The sequence below is a fragment of the Lissotriton vulgaris genome, chromosome 7, assembly GCF_964263255.1.
Source record: "Lissotriton vulgaris chromosome 7, aLisVul1.2, whole genome shotgun sequence".
Lineage (NCBI taxonomy): Eukaryota > Metazoa > Chordata > Amphibia > Caudata > Salamandridae > Lissotriton > Lissotriton vulgaris.
In genome coordinates, this window is record NC_141695.1 from 313,610,944 (window position 1) to 313,624,468 (window position 13,525).

The window sequence follows — 13,525 nt, forward strand, 5'->3', positions numbered from 1 at the left end:
CTACGCCGGAACCACAGCCAAAGTACAGAAAAAACTCCAACGCATCCAAAACGCATCTGCCAGACTAATATTGGACATCCCTCGCCAAGCTCACATTACCGGCCACCTGAAAGAACTCCACTGGCTTCCCGTCAACAAGAGAATAACGTTCCGTCTCCTCACCCACGGCCACAAGGCCCTCTACAAACTAGGACCCGAATGCCTCAACACACGACTGTCCTTCTACACACCCACCCGCCAACTACGATCCTCCAACCAAGCGCTTGCCGCAGTTCCGCGCATCCACAGATCCACCATGGGAGGAAGATCCTTCTCCTACCTGGCGGTCAAGACCTGGAACTCTCTCCCCACTCACCTCCGCCTCACACAGAACCACATTTCCTTCAGAAAGGAACTTAAAACCTGGCTATTCGATAAATAATTCACCCCCTCTCACAAGCACCTTGAGACCCTATGGGTGAGTAGTGCGCTATACAAATTTCTGAACTTGAACTTGATGCCTGGAGGGGTATATGCAACTTACGCCTCAATAAAACACTTGTACCTGCCTGTTTCCTGGGTTTCCTTACCAATCTGTAACTTCTTAATGTAACAGAGGCCGTGTAGTTGACCAGTCCTGAGTGGATGCAGTGTAAAATATATATACAGATGCTGCTTACTATCATTGTTGTGGGTAGGGAGGGTCCTTGACTGAAAAAAAGGGGGTGTATTAGGCGGTCATGCGGTCCCTCCCAAGCAACAAAACTTTCAATAAACAGTATGATACACTGCTGGATCTGCTTTTATGCTTTATATAATCTCCGTATTTCATGTGTTCAATTTCTAAACAGACATTTTGAACCAGAACCACAGCACAAGGAAATAAAAACATGCAGTTAGATTTTAATGAAAACGGTTGCAAGTGTGAACCTAGTTTCTTGTCAATAAAGCACCTATAACATGGAATCTGAAAGGTTGTGTGTAGAGATTTTTCAAAGAAGTTAGGCTGTTCTCTGGAAATAATGTGGAATAAATGCGGGATAATGTATGTTTATAATTCAAACACTGGTTTCAAAAAAATATAAAATATTTAATTGGACCATATTTATTTTCACTGGCATAGCATAAACATATAAAATAGAAATAGACGAATTTGATTAAAATACACTTTCTTAAACTGTCCTCAAGTCAATAGTGGTATCCTGTAGATCTTTTATTTTCCAAGAGCATTAAGGGCAGCTTGTGACCGTAGTTAAACTGGTATCTCACTCTGGCCGCCGCAGAAGGTGACTGTAGCTTACATGATGCACAGCATGCACTACAAACCTAATGGAGTCCCAGGTATGTCAAATGTTCATATTGTGTGAAGGTGAGATTGCCTCCAAATAGCCCAAATATTGTTCTAGGAGCAAAGGTCACGTTGGATTCCATAAGGTTTAGTTGAGGTATATAGATTCTACAGGATGGCAGCAGGTTCGACTGAGGTCTCTGGTTTCCACTAGGCAGTAGTGAAATAAATGTTAGGAAAAGTTAGGTTCCCTCTGGTTACCAGCAGGATTGGTTTAAAATCTCATTCCAGTGAGTAGCTGCAGGTTTCGCTATGGGGTCTAGTTCCTATTGCCCACGTTTAGGCAAGTTCAGGACCATGGGTAGATTTGGGAAATCTAGAGGAGTCTAAGCCCTGCCTTTAATAAATCTGGATTTATGTAAAAATATATGATTGACTGTATGGGCATTCCCATGCTCTACCTATGGAACACCTACCTAATGCAGTGTAAAGTTTGGGCATGGAGACACAAATCAGCCCTTGCACAGCTTTGTAAATCTAGACTTGCATTTTGCGACATGGCTGAGCCAAAAAAGTGGCACAACAATGATGCAAAATGTTAATAAGTCTGCCCTTAAGTTGTTTGGGACTACAGTTTGGACCCATAATTATGTAGACACTATGGGGCATATGCACGAGGAAGTGGCGGAGTGAGACGTTAGCCGTCATGGCTTAACGCCGCACTCAGCCACTTCAGAAACGCAAGGCTGTGCCATATTTACAAGGATATGGTGCAGCCTTGCGTTTCCCCCTGCAATGGCGCTACACTTAGTAGTATAGCGCCAACGCAGGCACCTTTGCACCATAGTGTAGGTGTGTCTGCGTGCAGGGGATGCTTGTTTATGTGTAGGAAGGTGTCCCTTCAGGCACATAAACAATCCTAAAATGCCATTTTCTCACTTTTTCATGCAGCACACATGAAAGTCACAAAATGGCATTTTATTTACAGATTGTTTATGTACAGGAAGGGGGACGTCCCTGTACATAAACAATCCATGGCAGTTTGCTTTTTCCATGTGCGCTGCACAAGGCAGCACACATGGAAAAAAAAGCAAAAACAAAGAGAAAATATGCATTTCTCCTCATTTTGCCAAGTTAAGACGTTGGGGCATATTATCAAGGGGGTTTATCTCTGCTTTTTTGGCTTTAAAAGCCAAGAAAGCTGAGATAAAATTATCTCCCTATTACCTAGCTGTCGCTAACACCAGTTAGCGACAGCTAGTAGGAGATAGCGACCATCTTGGGCCCCAATTTGCATGTCAGAGAAATTTATCACTAATGACATGCAAAGTGGACGTGCCAAGATGTTAGCGACTGGAAACAGTCGCTAACATCGCTATCTTCTTTTACCAACTTTTGGAGATATTCGCGCTAAGCGCGAATATCTCCAAAAGCTAACACCTGCCCTAAGCAGTTCTTAGCCATGTTATCCAATCGGAGGTGGATAACATGGCTAAGAGCATTAGCTCGGTAATGCATGAATATCGCTGACTTTTCAGCGATATTCAGGAATTGCGGACGATTTTTATCGCATTTGCGATAAACCTTGGTAATACCAAGGTTTATTTGCGATAAAAATCGCCGCAGCTTAGCGGTAAATTTTTGTCTCTAACCAAGCAGTAGAGATAATTATTGCTATTGCTTGGTAATATGCCCCCAGGTTTCCCCTGGTCTTAAATTTGGTGCGGCCTTCTATTTACGCTGCTTTTGTACATAGGGGGCAGTGTCAAAATCAACGGGTGTTGCAGTGGAAAGCCCACCGCAACACCCACAGCCCACCCCTTTCATGCTAAGCATAGCATGAAAGGGGGCCTTATCTACAAGGCAGTGTTAAGCTATGTTAAGTGGCTTAACACTGCCTTGTAAAAAAGGCTAAGCCTTTATCGCCACCACAACGTCGGGAAAAAGTGACGTTGTGGTGGCGTTAGGGGCTTGTTCACCTGCCCCTAAGTCCACAATACTCAACTTTCTTTGGTGGCCAGGGAATCAATTCAGCCTAAAAAGAGTCAGCAATGTGCTATATCCTGATTTAATATTATAGCAGAGATGTGTATGGCATATACAGGCAATCCTCCTTGAGTGGGGCTCTTGTGCTGCTGATGTTATGCCACTTGTGAAGCAATTGTGGTGAATTAGTTAGGATCTTGGGGTTTCGAAAGCCATATCTCCACCCCCTCATTTTAAAAAGGATTGTTACTTCGGGAAAAATGCGGTCTTGTGATGGACTCTTCTTTTGTTTCGGCCTGATGTAATGATGAATGCAAAGCTATGTTTTTATATGAGACACGTCTAAAATAGATCAACATAGCTGAACAAATATCCAGTATTCAGACGTGTGAGCAGGGATCTTTGGTGGATTAAGTGCAGGCCTCGAATTCCATCTTTTCTTCCCACTCATGCAGAAAGCTCAGGAGGTTATTGCTGGAGAGGGAATCTGAGATCTGCAGGTTCACATCCGAGCCTTGAAGGGAGGAAGCCCCAGTGGAATAACTCATTTCATGTAGCATCTTGAACACCACTGGGGTGACCTGTAGAATGGAGAGACAAGGGGGACAAGTCAGACAATGCGAAGAAAGCACAACAAACAGGCAGCCAGAGGTGATTTGTGCAAACCTCTCATGGAGGATAAGATGTTCCCCCATTTCTGTTAGAGGTCCACAAAGTGTGTGTATCTGCGTTCTATGAATGAATGGGTAGGGTTAGTTGTGCATGCTGCTGGATAGACTTGTGCATAGAGATGTGTCAGTGTGAATCTTCTGCATGACCCCTGCCAACATACATCTGTGGATGTGTTTGGAGGCACAGTCCAAAGTGTCTCCCAATTTAAAAAATGGCAGAGGGTGAAAAGAGAAGATGATCTGGGCACCAAGTACCTGCACCATGATGAACTTTTTATTCCAGGGCCTCTGACTGTGATCGGGCCAATGCTCGCCAAGACACAACCAAATGGAGTAGAGAGGGGAGTGAGGTCGCCTGCGATCCATGAATTCAATGAGCTCTGAGGAAACAGAGATATCATTCAGCTGGTTGAATCTCATACATTAACACAAAACCGAAGTCTGCCTGTGTTCTATATACCAATAGGGACATAGCTTTCCATATATTATGTTAGGTTTTTGTTTCCAGAACAGCACAGCTTATCCTGCTCCAAGGCATCCAGCCACTGCGATTGCTATTCGGGTTTGAATACACCCTTTTAATGGCATGAGAAACAACACAGTCTTATAAGGGATGTTGAAATGTGTCTGTCTCTCTGTAAAAAAGATAAATGAAAGGAGGTAGTAGAGAAGCAGTTTCTTCACATGGGTTGATTCAGTTTCCCAATAACATCATCCTAATCAAAGAGAGAGTCAACCTACTAGTGGCTCACACTAAAGATTCCCTAAATCTACCTAAAGGGGAAATATTTATTTCATTTTATATAAATGAACACACTCACTGATCGGCCGAGTGGCATGCTTCATTATAGAGTTCCCAAGATATAAAATGTATCCGTGTGTGCTTACAACCTCGACCCTCGAGGAAGCACTAAGTATATCAGGAGAGACCTTGAGAAAATAAAACTGTCTAAACTGTACCCTAGGTTTGTAATTTAGTATGGCTCCATGTGGCAGGATTATAAATTAAAAGTGATGCCTTCAAGGTTTTATTACTTAAGCTTTTGTTTCGGTCTACATGTTTCAGCCACCTTTTTCGCCAATTTATGGTCATGTGGTTTTACTCAGGACCAGATCAGGTCTCCTGGGGCATATTATCAAGGGGGTGCGATAAAATTGCTGCCGCTTTAGCGTCCGTTTTTGGGCGAAAAGCGGCAATAATTTTATCTCATTATTTCAAAGGACACGGTAGCGCGTGATTCCTTGACTTAGCTCCTGTTTTTCACATGCCTCGCCTCGATAATGAGATGCGAAGTAGGCATGGCTGTGAAATCAACATGGGAAAATATCACGAAGGCAGCTTTGCGATATTACCAATGAGGTGTAGCAATATTTTAAATCGCGCTAACTCTGCCTTAACTCAGGAATTTAACGTCTGTTAAATTCCTGACTAAGACATACCTAACATGGGAGGTGTAATGTGGGGCTAAGGCCACCGGGTCTATCATCAAGCTTATCGCAGTTTTCCAAGGAACATCGCTGGAAAAGCAGTGATATTCCATGGAAAACCCCGCTATCACTGAAATAGTTATCCCCATAGTGCTAAGCGTTGCTAATATAGCGCTAGCTTGGCGATATATTCCAGCGATAGCCGGAGATAATTAAAAGCGCGCTAAACGCGCTCAGCAATAATTATCGGTGGAGCTTGATAATATGCCCCTAGATTCCCCAAAATCCTCATGTAATTTTGTCCTGAACAAGCAAATTTTGCTCGATCACAATCACTTAAATCATACATACAAACCGATCCAGGGGGACTTCTCTGTGTTGTGATTGGTATCACTTTCTTTTGCCTCATAGGAAGCCGGAGGGAGGCATCTTGTTAGAAATAGACCACTTGAGGTTGTCTGCATGGGACCCCTGTACAATGCATAATAATGATGGAATACCGAAGAGCTAACATGGCTCCAAAAAGCCTCATCGTAGGAAACAAACTAAGAATCATTTTAGAGGACGCTAACTTTAGAGAGGAGTGGTCGCTCATTGCATGGCAGTGTACACGTGCCAGGCTAGTACTAAAAATAAAAACAGCAAAACAACTATCAAATGCCGTGTTGATCAAAATACAAACCGAAGAGAACAACCTGAAGGCGATAGTCCAAGTAACACTATTTAAGAAACGACTACAGGAAATAAATAAGGCACTGGGCAAATACAAAGAGTTCCTGACCCAAACTTAAATACTACCACTTCAAAACGATGTGAAGAAGTTTACCCATGACAAGGTTACCCATACTCAACTACAAACTATGTCAAGACATGTACCTCAGGTACATCAGATGATGATACTTCAACAAGAGGTTTGCCCATGGACTCAGACAATGGACAGTGGGGAGTTGACCATAGACATATACGTGGAAGGAGAGGCAGAGGAACAAGAAGTATGCCCAAACAGGTGCCATGTCCAACCTACACCCCTCCATTTCAAGTACAGCCTAGCCTACTACCATTCTATGGGTGGCCCAGGAAGTACCCTCCTAAGTTCAATCAAGGTTTCCTGGCACACAAGAATAGATTCCTTTTTTTAGGATGAGGCTGGGGAAGAGGAAGAAGCAAAAAACAGAATGGAACTCAAAGTACAATAGGAAGGCCGGACCTTATAAATGAATACAAGGAACATGGCACAGGATGCAACCCCAGGGGACAGCACGTTGACCTAGATGTTAGTCTAGTTTTACCCCAGTATGAAACTCTGAAGGTTTTGGAGGATCTACTGTTTTCTGAGGACGGGCCCCACAACAACTCTAGCCATTTTGTTTTTAATATCAATGAGATGGGCTTTGAAAAATGTTTATTTGCATGTGTAGGGACTGTGCACCTACAAGTACACAGTATATCAATGGGCAGCACCTTTGCCCCAAGTACCGCATACCTATATGTTCACCATTTTGAACAAATGAAAATCATGACCCAAAGAAATACACACAGGAATTATACAGAACTTTGGAGAAGATACATCCACGATGTGTTGATAATTTAAAAGGGAGACTAGGGGGAGGAGATTGAATCTGTGGAATGGATCAACACATAAAATGAGTATTCGAAGTTTACGTATAATATCAAATTAACTTTTCTGGATTGTAAAATCTTCCACGACAAAAGAACCCCAAGGATGGACATATGCCAAAAACCTACTGATAAGAACGGTCTTCTCAGTTTCGACTGCTTCCTCCTGCACCCTCTATGAGAAAATCTACCCTTTGGACAATTTCTTAGACACAGAAGATACTGCAGCAGGATGGAAGATGTAAAAAACACAGGCCAATGAGCTGAGCAACAAATTAAGGCAAAGGGGATATCCTGAAGCAATAATACACAAATCCTTCAGGAGGGCGAAGAACAACATTAGGGAGGCATTGTTTGAACATACATGAAAAATGAGGAAAGACAACTTTTGGTGGGTTGCTACCTATTCAGTCTTATCCAATCAAATCAAATCATGAAACTGACCAACAAACACTGGCATATCCTAAATACTGGCAAAATGAGTTTCAAGTAACCACTGATTGTACACTAAAGGTCAAGGAACATTATCAATATCTTAGTGCACACCAGGGATAGCGCATACTTAAGACTCAGAACAGAACCCCTCTATGGAGTTGACCAAATATTAGCAGTCACTACCGGTGAGGGAATTGCAGTGTATGCACAATAACAAAGTATTAAAAACAGGAGATGTGGCAATATGGGTAAACAGACATGCCAGTTATAATTCAACGTGTGGTTTATCTCATTACACATCCCTGCAACTTAAGATATACAGGGATGACCCACAGGAAAGTAAAGCAACGCATTGGTGAACATAGGAGCAACCTCAGATGCAAGAGAATTACTACAAAAATGTCACTACATTAGAGTAGGATACATAGTGGATGATTTCACGTGGGCTGTACTGGAACAAATTAAGACACAAGATGCAAATACAAATTTTCTCAGGATCGTTTATGAAAGAGAACAAAGATCGATATACAGACTATGTACTGATGTCGCAGGATTCAATTATGAAATTTCATTTCTGAACATATAAGGACATTCTTTTTCACTTTGTTGATGGGGTGTTCCTCATATTGCAGACTGAAGCTTAGCAGTACTATGTATACATTGCAAATCTGACCCGTGTATAGGCCTTCTGAATAGGGTGGAAACCACAGTACCAGTTTATATGGGTACCGTATTTTCCGGCGTATAAGACGACCCGGCGTATAAGACGACCCCCTACTTTTGTTGATAAAATGTAGGTTTCGTGCTATACTCGCCGTATAAGACTACCCCCACTTCCAGCGCAGCCCAACGCAGGATGTGCATATAAGCTTAAATTCAGATGTGTGTTGCCACTGGCATTAGGTACAAGGTTTAGTTCTAATCTGTCATATTTCATTGTACACACATTGTGCGGACAGGTAAATGAGGCACATGCTCTTCTTACATACTGTCGATTGAACTTTATTACATCAGTGAAAAAGGAAACAAGCTAGTAGCACATAGTTCCCCAGAATACTTAATGCTATTGAGGACCAATAATAAGGCTTCCAGAGACTTGCGTTATTCATCCAGAACTTCTGCAAACAACATGGCCTCATATTATGTGCCTGGCACAAGTTTGCGAATGCTCATGCACAGGTGGACATCACCATGTGGCAACTGAAAATCCTGTCTCTTGCCACAGAAAAAAACAGCATCGGTCTTCTGTTAAAGTTAAGCTGCACCATTTCCTATTGAGAAGCGATCTGACTCCTTCGGGTGAAGTCCGCGCTATATAAAAACGCATGAAAACATACCGTCAAATTTGGTACCCGGCGTATAAGACGACCCCCGACTTTCCAGAACATTTTAAGGGGTTAAAAAGTCGTCTTATACGCCGGAAAATACGGTATCCATATATATTTGTGATGACAGCGAATGGAAGTTATCTCTTAATCTAAAACATTACACAACTAATAAGCTTTTAACTAATGGTCGGTTCCTGTATAATATAACAATGACAACAAGCCAAAAAAGGTACAGCTAAGCATAAGGACACCGTCTCACGCTTTACGCAGTGACTTCAGACGTGGAAACCAGGAAATGAAAAAAGACACAAGCATGGCTTGGTTAGCCTTTTGGCGAAGAAAGAAGGACAGCAACATTGCGGTTGTCTCTTTCAAAGACGACACAAATCTCTTCAATTCTCTTTTGATGTGTTTGACTTGTAGGCTGCCTGCCTGTAATCTCCTATGAGGTCTACCAAGAACCTTACTGTCACACGTAAACTGTGCATAAATACATTTGGTTTGTTCATAGCTCACAATCTGAGCACTACTGAATCCATGAGTTGTGTGTCCCTTTTCTCTAGAATCTTCAAAAACTGAACAAAAATATATATTTTCTGCCTGGCAGTACCACTGACTGAGCAGTAGGCAAAAGTCCAAAGTCTGCCAGATTCTAAAACAGATTCTAGTGGGGATAAATCAAGACTGATTTGCATATATCTGTGATTGGGGATGAGGGTCTGAAAAGTTTCAGTATGCCATCCATCATCTCCTTGTGTTTGCTTTGTTTGACCTATGTTGGCAGGATATGCCCAGACGTGGGTCCCTTGATCACTTTGCCACTGAATTCCAGCTATCCTGGCTGATGAGGGGTGTTACCCTGAACCGGTCCCAGGATGCTTGTTTCCGGTCCAGGAAAGATCCGGCTTGGCAGTTCGGGCTGGACGATTCCCACACGGAACAGGGTCAAGACTGATTTGCATATGGCTGGGTCTGAACTGAGGTGGCAAAGTGAGCTAAAAAACGAGGATGGATTCAACCTAGATCTGTGTCAGGGGGTGAGTGTCTGAAAAGTTTCAGCACTATGTCAATCATCTCCTTGTGCTTGATTTGTCTCTGGCAGTCAGAAATATTAAGGGCACTATTACGATGGCAGGCAGATAACGAAAAAGGGACCGACCGCCAGAGGTGCGGTGGTCCCGCAAGGCAAATTAGGATGCACCCTCCCCACTGGCGGGCCCATTTTTGCCTTAAACATTGCGGCGGGCGGTGCTGTTAACAGCACCCGCTGCAATGTTAAAGGTGCATGTTGTGCATTGCAATGCCACCTTGTGTATGGCAATGAAGGGGGGGTACCACAGACGTCAATCTCTGCATGCCTTTCCATGGCAGAGTCTCCGCCATGGAAATGCATGTCCACTGCACACATCATAATATGGATGGCCGTGCCTGTGAGGCACCGCAACCATATTGTGGGCCTTTTCCGCCCGGCAGGCAATCGTGACGATTGCCTGCCGGCGGAAAAGCGGCGGACGGTCTTTCCGTCCGCCGTGCCATGGTAATATGGCGGGGGTAATTGGCGGTCGTGCGGGGAGTTATGGCATGCGGATCGCCACTGCCAGTCGGGCGGTGGCAATCCGCACGCCATCATAACAACCCCCCCTAAGTTCCTAACTACTGAAATTCTATTATTTATATGAGTAGGGAGGGAAGGGGGCCGGGTACGCCTGCCACAAGTGTTAGCTTTATTTTGGAAGCACTGCCTCTTCTAGTTAAAGGCACTTAGGCTCCTGAATTCATACAAAAAAAAACACAATAGTGCACTTCCCATTTTGAATGTGTGTTTTTCCCAGCTGTATATCATTTCTAAATGGCTCTGGCTATATGCCAGATAAAGCTTTGTGACACCTGCTGAATGTTAGTCTTCACAGAAGGCATGTAATGTTTAGAGCTACTTCCAATCCTCCTCCCTCTGTGTGTTTACTAGGATTCAAGTAATTGCGGACTGAACATGGGGAAGAAAAAGGCAGCAGTGAGCGAGCTTGGTCGAGCCATCATTAAAGAACGGAACTTGAGCAACCGAGGCCAGAAGAGCAAGGATTCCTGGGTGAGTTACTGTCTGTCAGTACACATGGAAGATGTGCACTACATCCCAGTATATGCTTAAGAGGACTAGGAGCAAATGTCACTGAGGTAATAGAACGGCAGACCGGAATTCCACCACGCGCGGAACTCCCCGGAATCCCGCAGATTTTTTAGGTGACTGCGGAATTCCATGGAACACAACTCTGCGAGTTCCGCCCACACCTAGTTACTAGATACATCACAAGTAGAACAGTGTGCAGTGCAGCACTTCCTGAACATGGGGAGAGGTAAACCTTATTGTAACCACCAACGTGTTAATTCTTTTGATTAAAAACCAGGGATTTCACAGCATCATGACAGTAACCAGAGATTGGTGACATGAAACAACACAAAAAGGTGGTATGTCTAAAATATAGAAAATAAAAATAAAAATAAAGACAGTGTCAGGCAGGTCCTGATGAGAGCGAATAGATCATTTGTGGCTAAGACAAGAGCTGAAGCACGTTGATCTATTGAGAAAGGGACCATTGACACTCCTTTTTGTCCCCCCTTTGTGGGTTTTAACCTTCTCAGGGAGTCTCCTAGTTATAAAAATATATATTATTCTGTTAGACACCTTAGGGAATTTTAACATTTCCCAGTCCTGCATTTGTAATATAGATCGAAGAGCTCCTCCTAAGAGCAGGGTTGACCCCACTCAGTGACAGACCATCTCACTGGGAGAGGACTCAATGATGAAGCATGCTACATAGAAATATGTGGGTGAAAGTCCTTTTTCAAGGAACAGGAAACCCGTCTCTTAATGGGTATTTAAACCTATCTAAGAGGATCCCTCACTTTTGTCCATGTACAACTCCGGATGTATAACATCTCAGCTGTTTGATATACCAACATGTCAGGAAGCACGAGGTCAAGAATGCTAGCCCAGGCAGTAAAAGATTTTGGGCTCTTTTGCCTTCAGCACAGGATTTCAGTAATGGTGGAATACATTCTGGGCCAAAGGAATGCAGAAGCATCCACAAGTGATCAGGCTGTACAGCAAAAGCGGGGTCCATGCACAATAGGCCTTTTCACACCTCACTTGAAAAGACAACTCCAGGAGTTTGTCAGTTGGAGGCCAGATCCGTTGGCGAAGGCAACAAATGTGAAAAGCTCCTGTATGCATTTTCCTAGTTTTCCATGAACCCTTGACTAATGGCTCAAGCGAGGAGGTAGAAAGCGGAACTGGGTCTAGTGACTCCAATTTGGAGAGCACAACCGTGGTTTTTGAATACTGTTAGAAATGTTTTGGGATCTACAGATCCATAGACTAAAATCCAACAGGAGAACTACACCCCTTAATGACAGATCAATTGACACTCATGCCATGGAAAGTTTCAGGCAGCGTTGGGAAGTACCACGGATTTCACTCCAAGCTATGTTTTTCATTAGGCAAGCTTGGCCTAGAATAGATCTACCCATAAGAGATATTCTGCTTTCTGCGAAAGATGAGTGTGTTGGTACAACAAAAGCAGTGTGGATCCCATGGGGGTAAATGTGCATTTGATTATACATCTTCTATCTCAGGTGGTTTTGGCAGCTCTGGCTTACACAAGGCTGACATCCCATTTCAGAGGTATTTGCAGAGGCTGCACAATTAGGTGCAGCAATCTGGATCGCATTAAAACTGGAAAGGCCAGAGAGCAATACTCCTCTTGCCGCCTGATATCCCTTATCAATTCTGAAGCCAAAATCACAGCACAAACTGTCACTAATAGACTAAACCAAGGCATTTCCTCCCCGGTACACCAGGATCAAAATGGTTTCATGTCTGGCTGAAGTATCAGGCGCTGTTGCAGATGACTACAACTTGTTTTCGCTCAATTATGTTGCATTCTCCTTGCTCTATTAGTAGTTCTCTCTCCTCGAACCATCACTTCTATAACCCTGGTGTGCCACCTCAAAGCACAATGTCCACAAACGGGAAACCTTGTTTACAACGCAGGTGTTACAACACGTGTCATTACAACAAATGTTTTACAACGCGAAATCCATTATAAGACGTCATTACATCGCATAATCCATTACAACGCATTCCCAAAGTAACGCCCCAGCGGACTTAGAATAGTAATTGCGTTGTAATGGATTATGCGTTGTAACGACATGCGCTGTAATGGATTTTGAGATGTAAAAAATGCGTTGTAATAACGCTTGCGTTGTAAAGTGTCATTCTCCACAAACATATCGGACGGTGCTTGGAAATCACTTAAAGGCATTCTAAGACATGATTGACTTCTAAAGTGCTCTTTCTATTCAAAAGTCTATGGGGCATATTATCAAGAACAGCGTTAAAAATTATCGCCGGTTTAGCGGCAGAAAACTGCTGCTAAAGCGGCAATAATAGGCTTGATAATATGCCCTTGAGAAATCCAATAGAAGTTCATGTTCTGGTGTAAACCTGGGCTTCTATTGGAATTCTCCAGGGCATATTATCAAGCCCATTATCGCCGATTTAGCAGCAGTTTTCTGCCGCTAAACCGGCGATAATTTTAACCCCATCCTTGATAATATGCCCCTATGTTCCACCCAAAAGGTGTTTCACTCTGGCAAACCTCCGCAACTCACTTCTACAACTTTTAATGATAACAATGAGTTAAGAGATAATCATCATCATTGAAATGCTGTTACAATTCAATTTTTAGAGCGAAACATTTGGAACGGAGACCTGCTCTGCTCTCACCATAGGCAGT

The 13,525-nt window shown here is 43.3% G+C and overlaps 1 protein-coding gene across 2 annotated transcripts in view; it reads right to left on the reverse strand.

The window, feature by feature from the left end:
* Positions 1-3,315: 3,315 nt before the first annotated feature.
* Positions 3,316-13,525, reverse strand: part of IRF3 (interferon regulatory factor 3) — a 238,924-nt gene continuing 228,714 nt past the window's right edge. For both annotated transcript variants that reach the window (XM_086930131.1, XM_086930132.1), the window contains 2 exons: positions 4,180-4,304; positions 3,316-3,834 (listed from right to left, as the gene is read on the reverse strand). In XM_086930131.1, the coding sequence (XP_086786257.1) occupies positions 3,664-3,834; positions 4,180-4,304 (296 nt within the window). In that variant the 3' untranslated portion in view covers positions 3,316-3,663. The remainder of the gene's footprint in view (positions 3,835-4,179; positions 4,305-13,525) is intronic.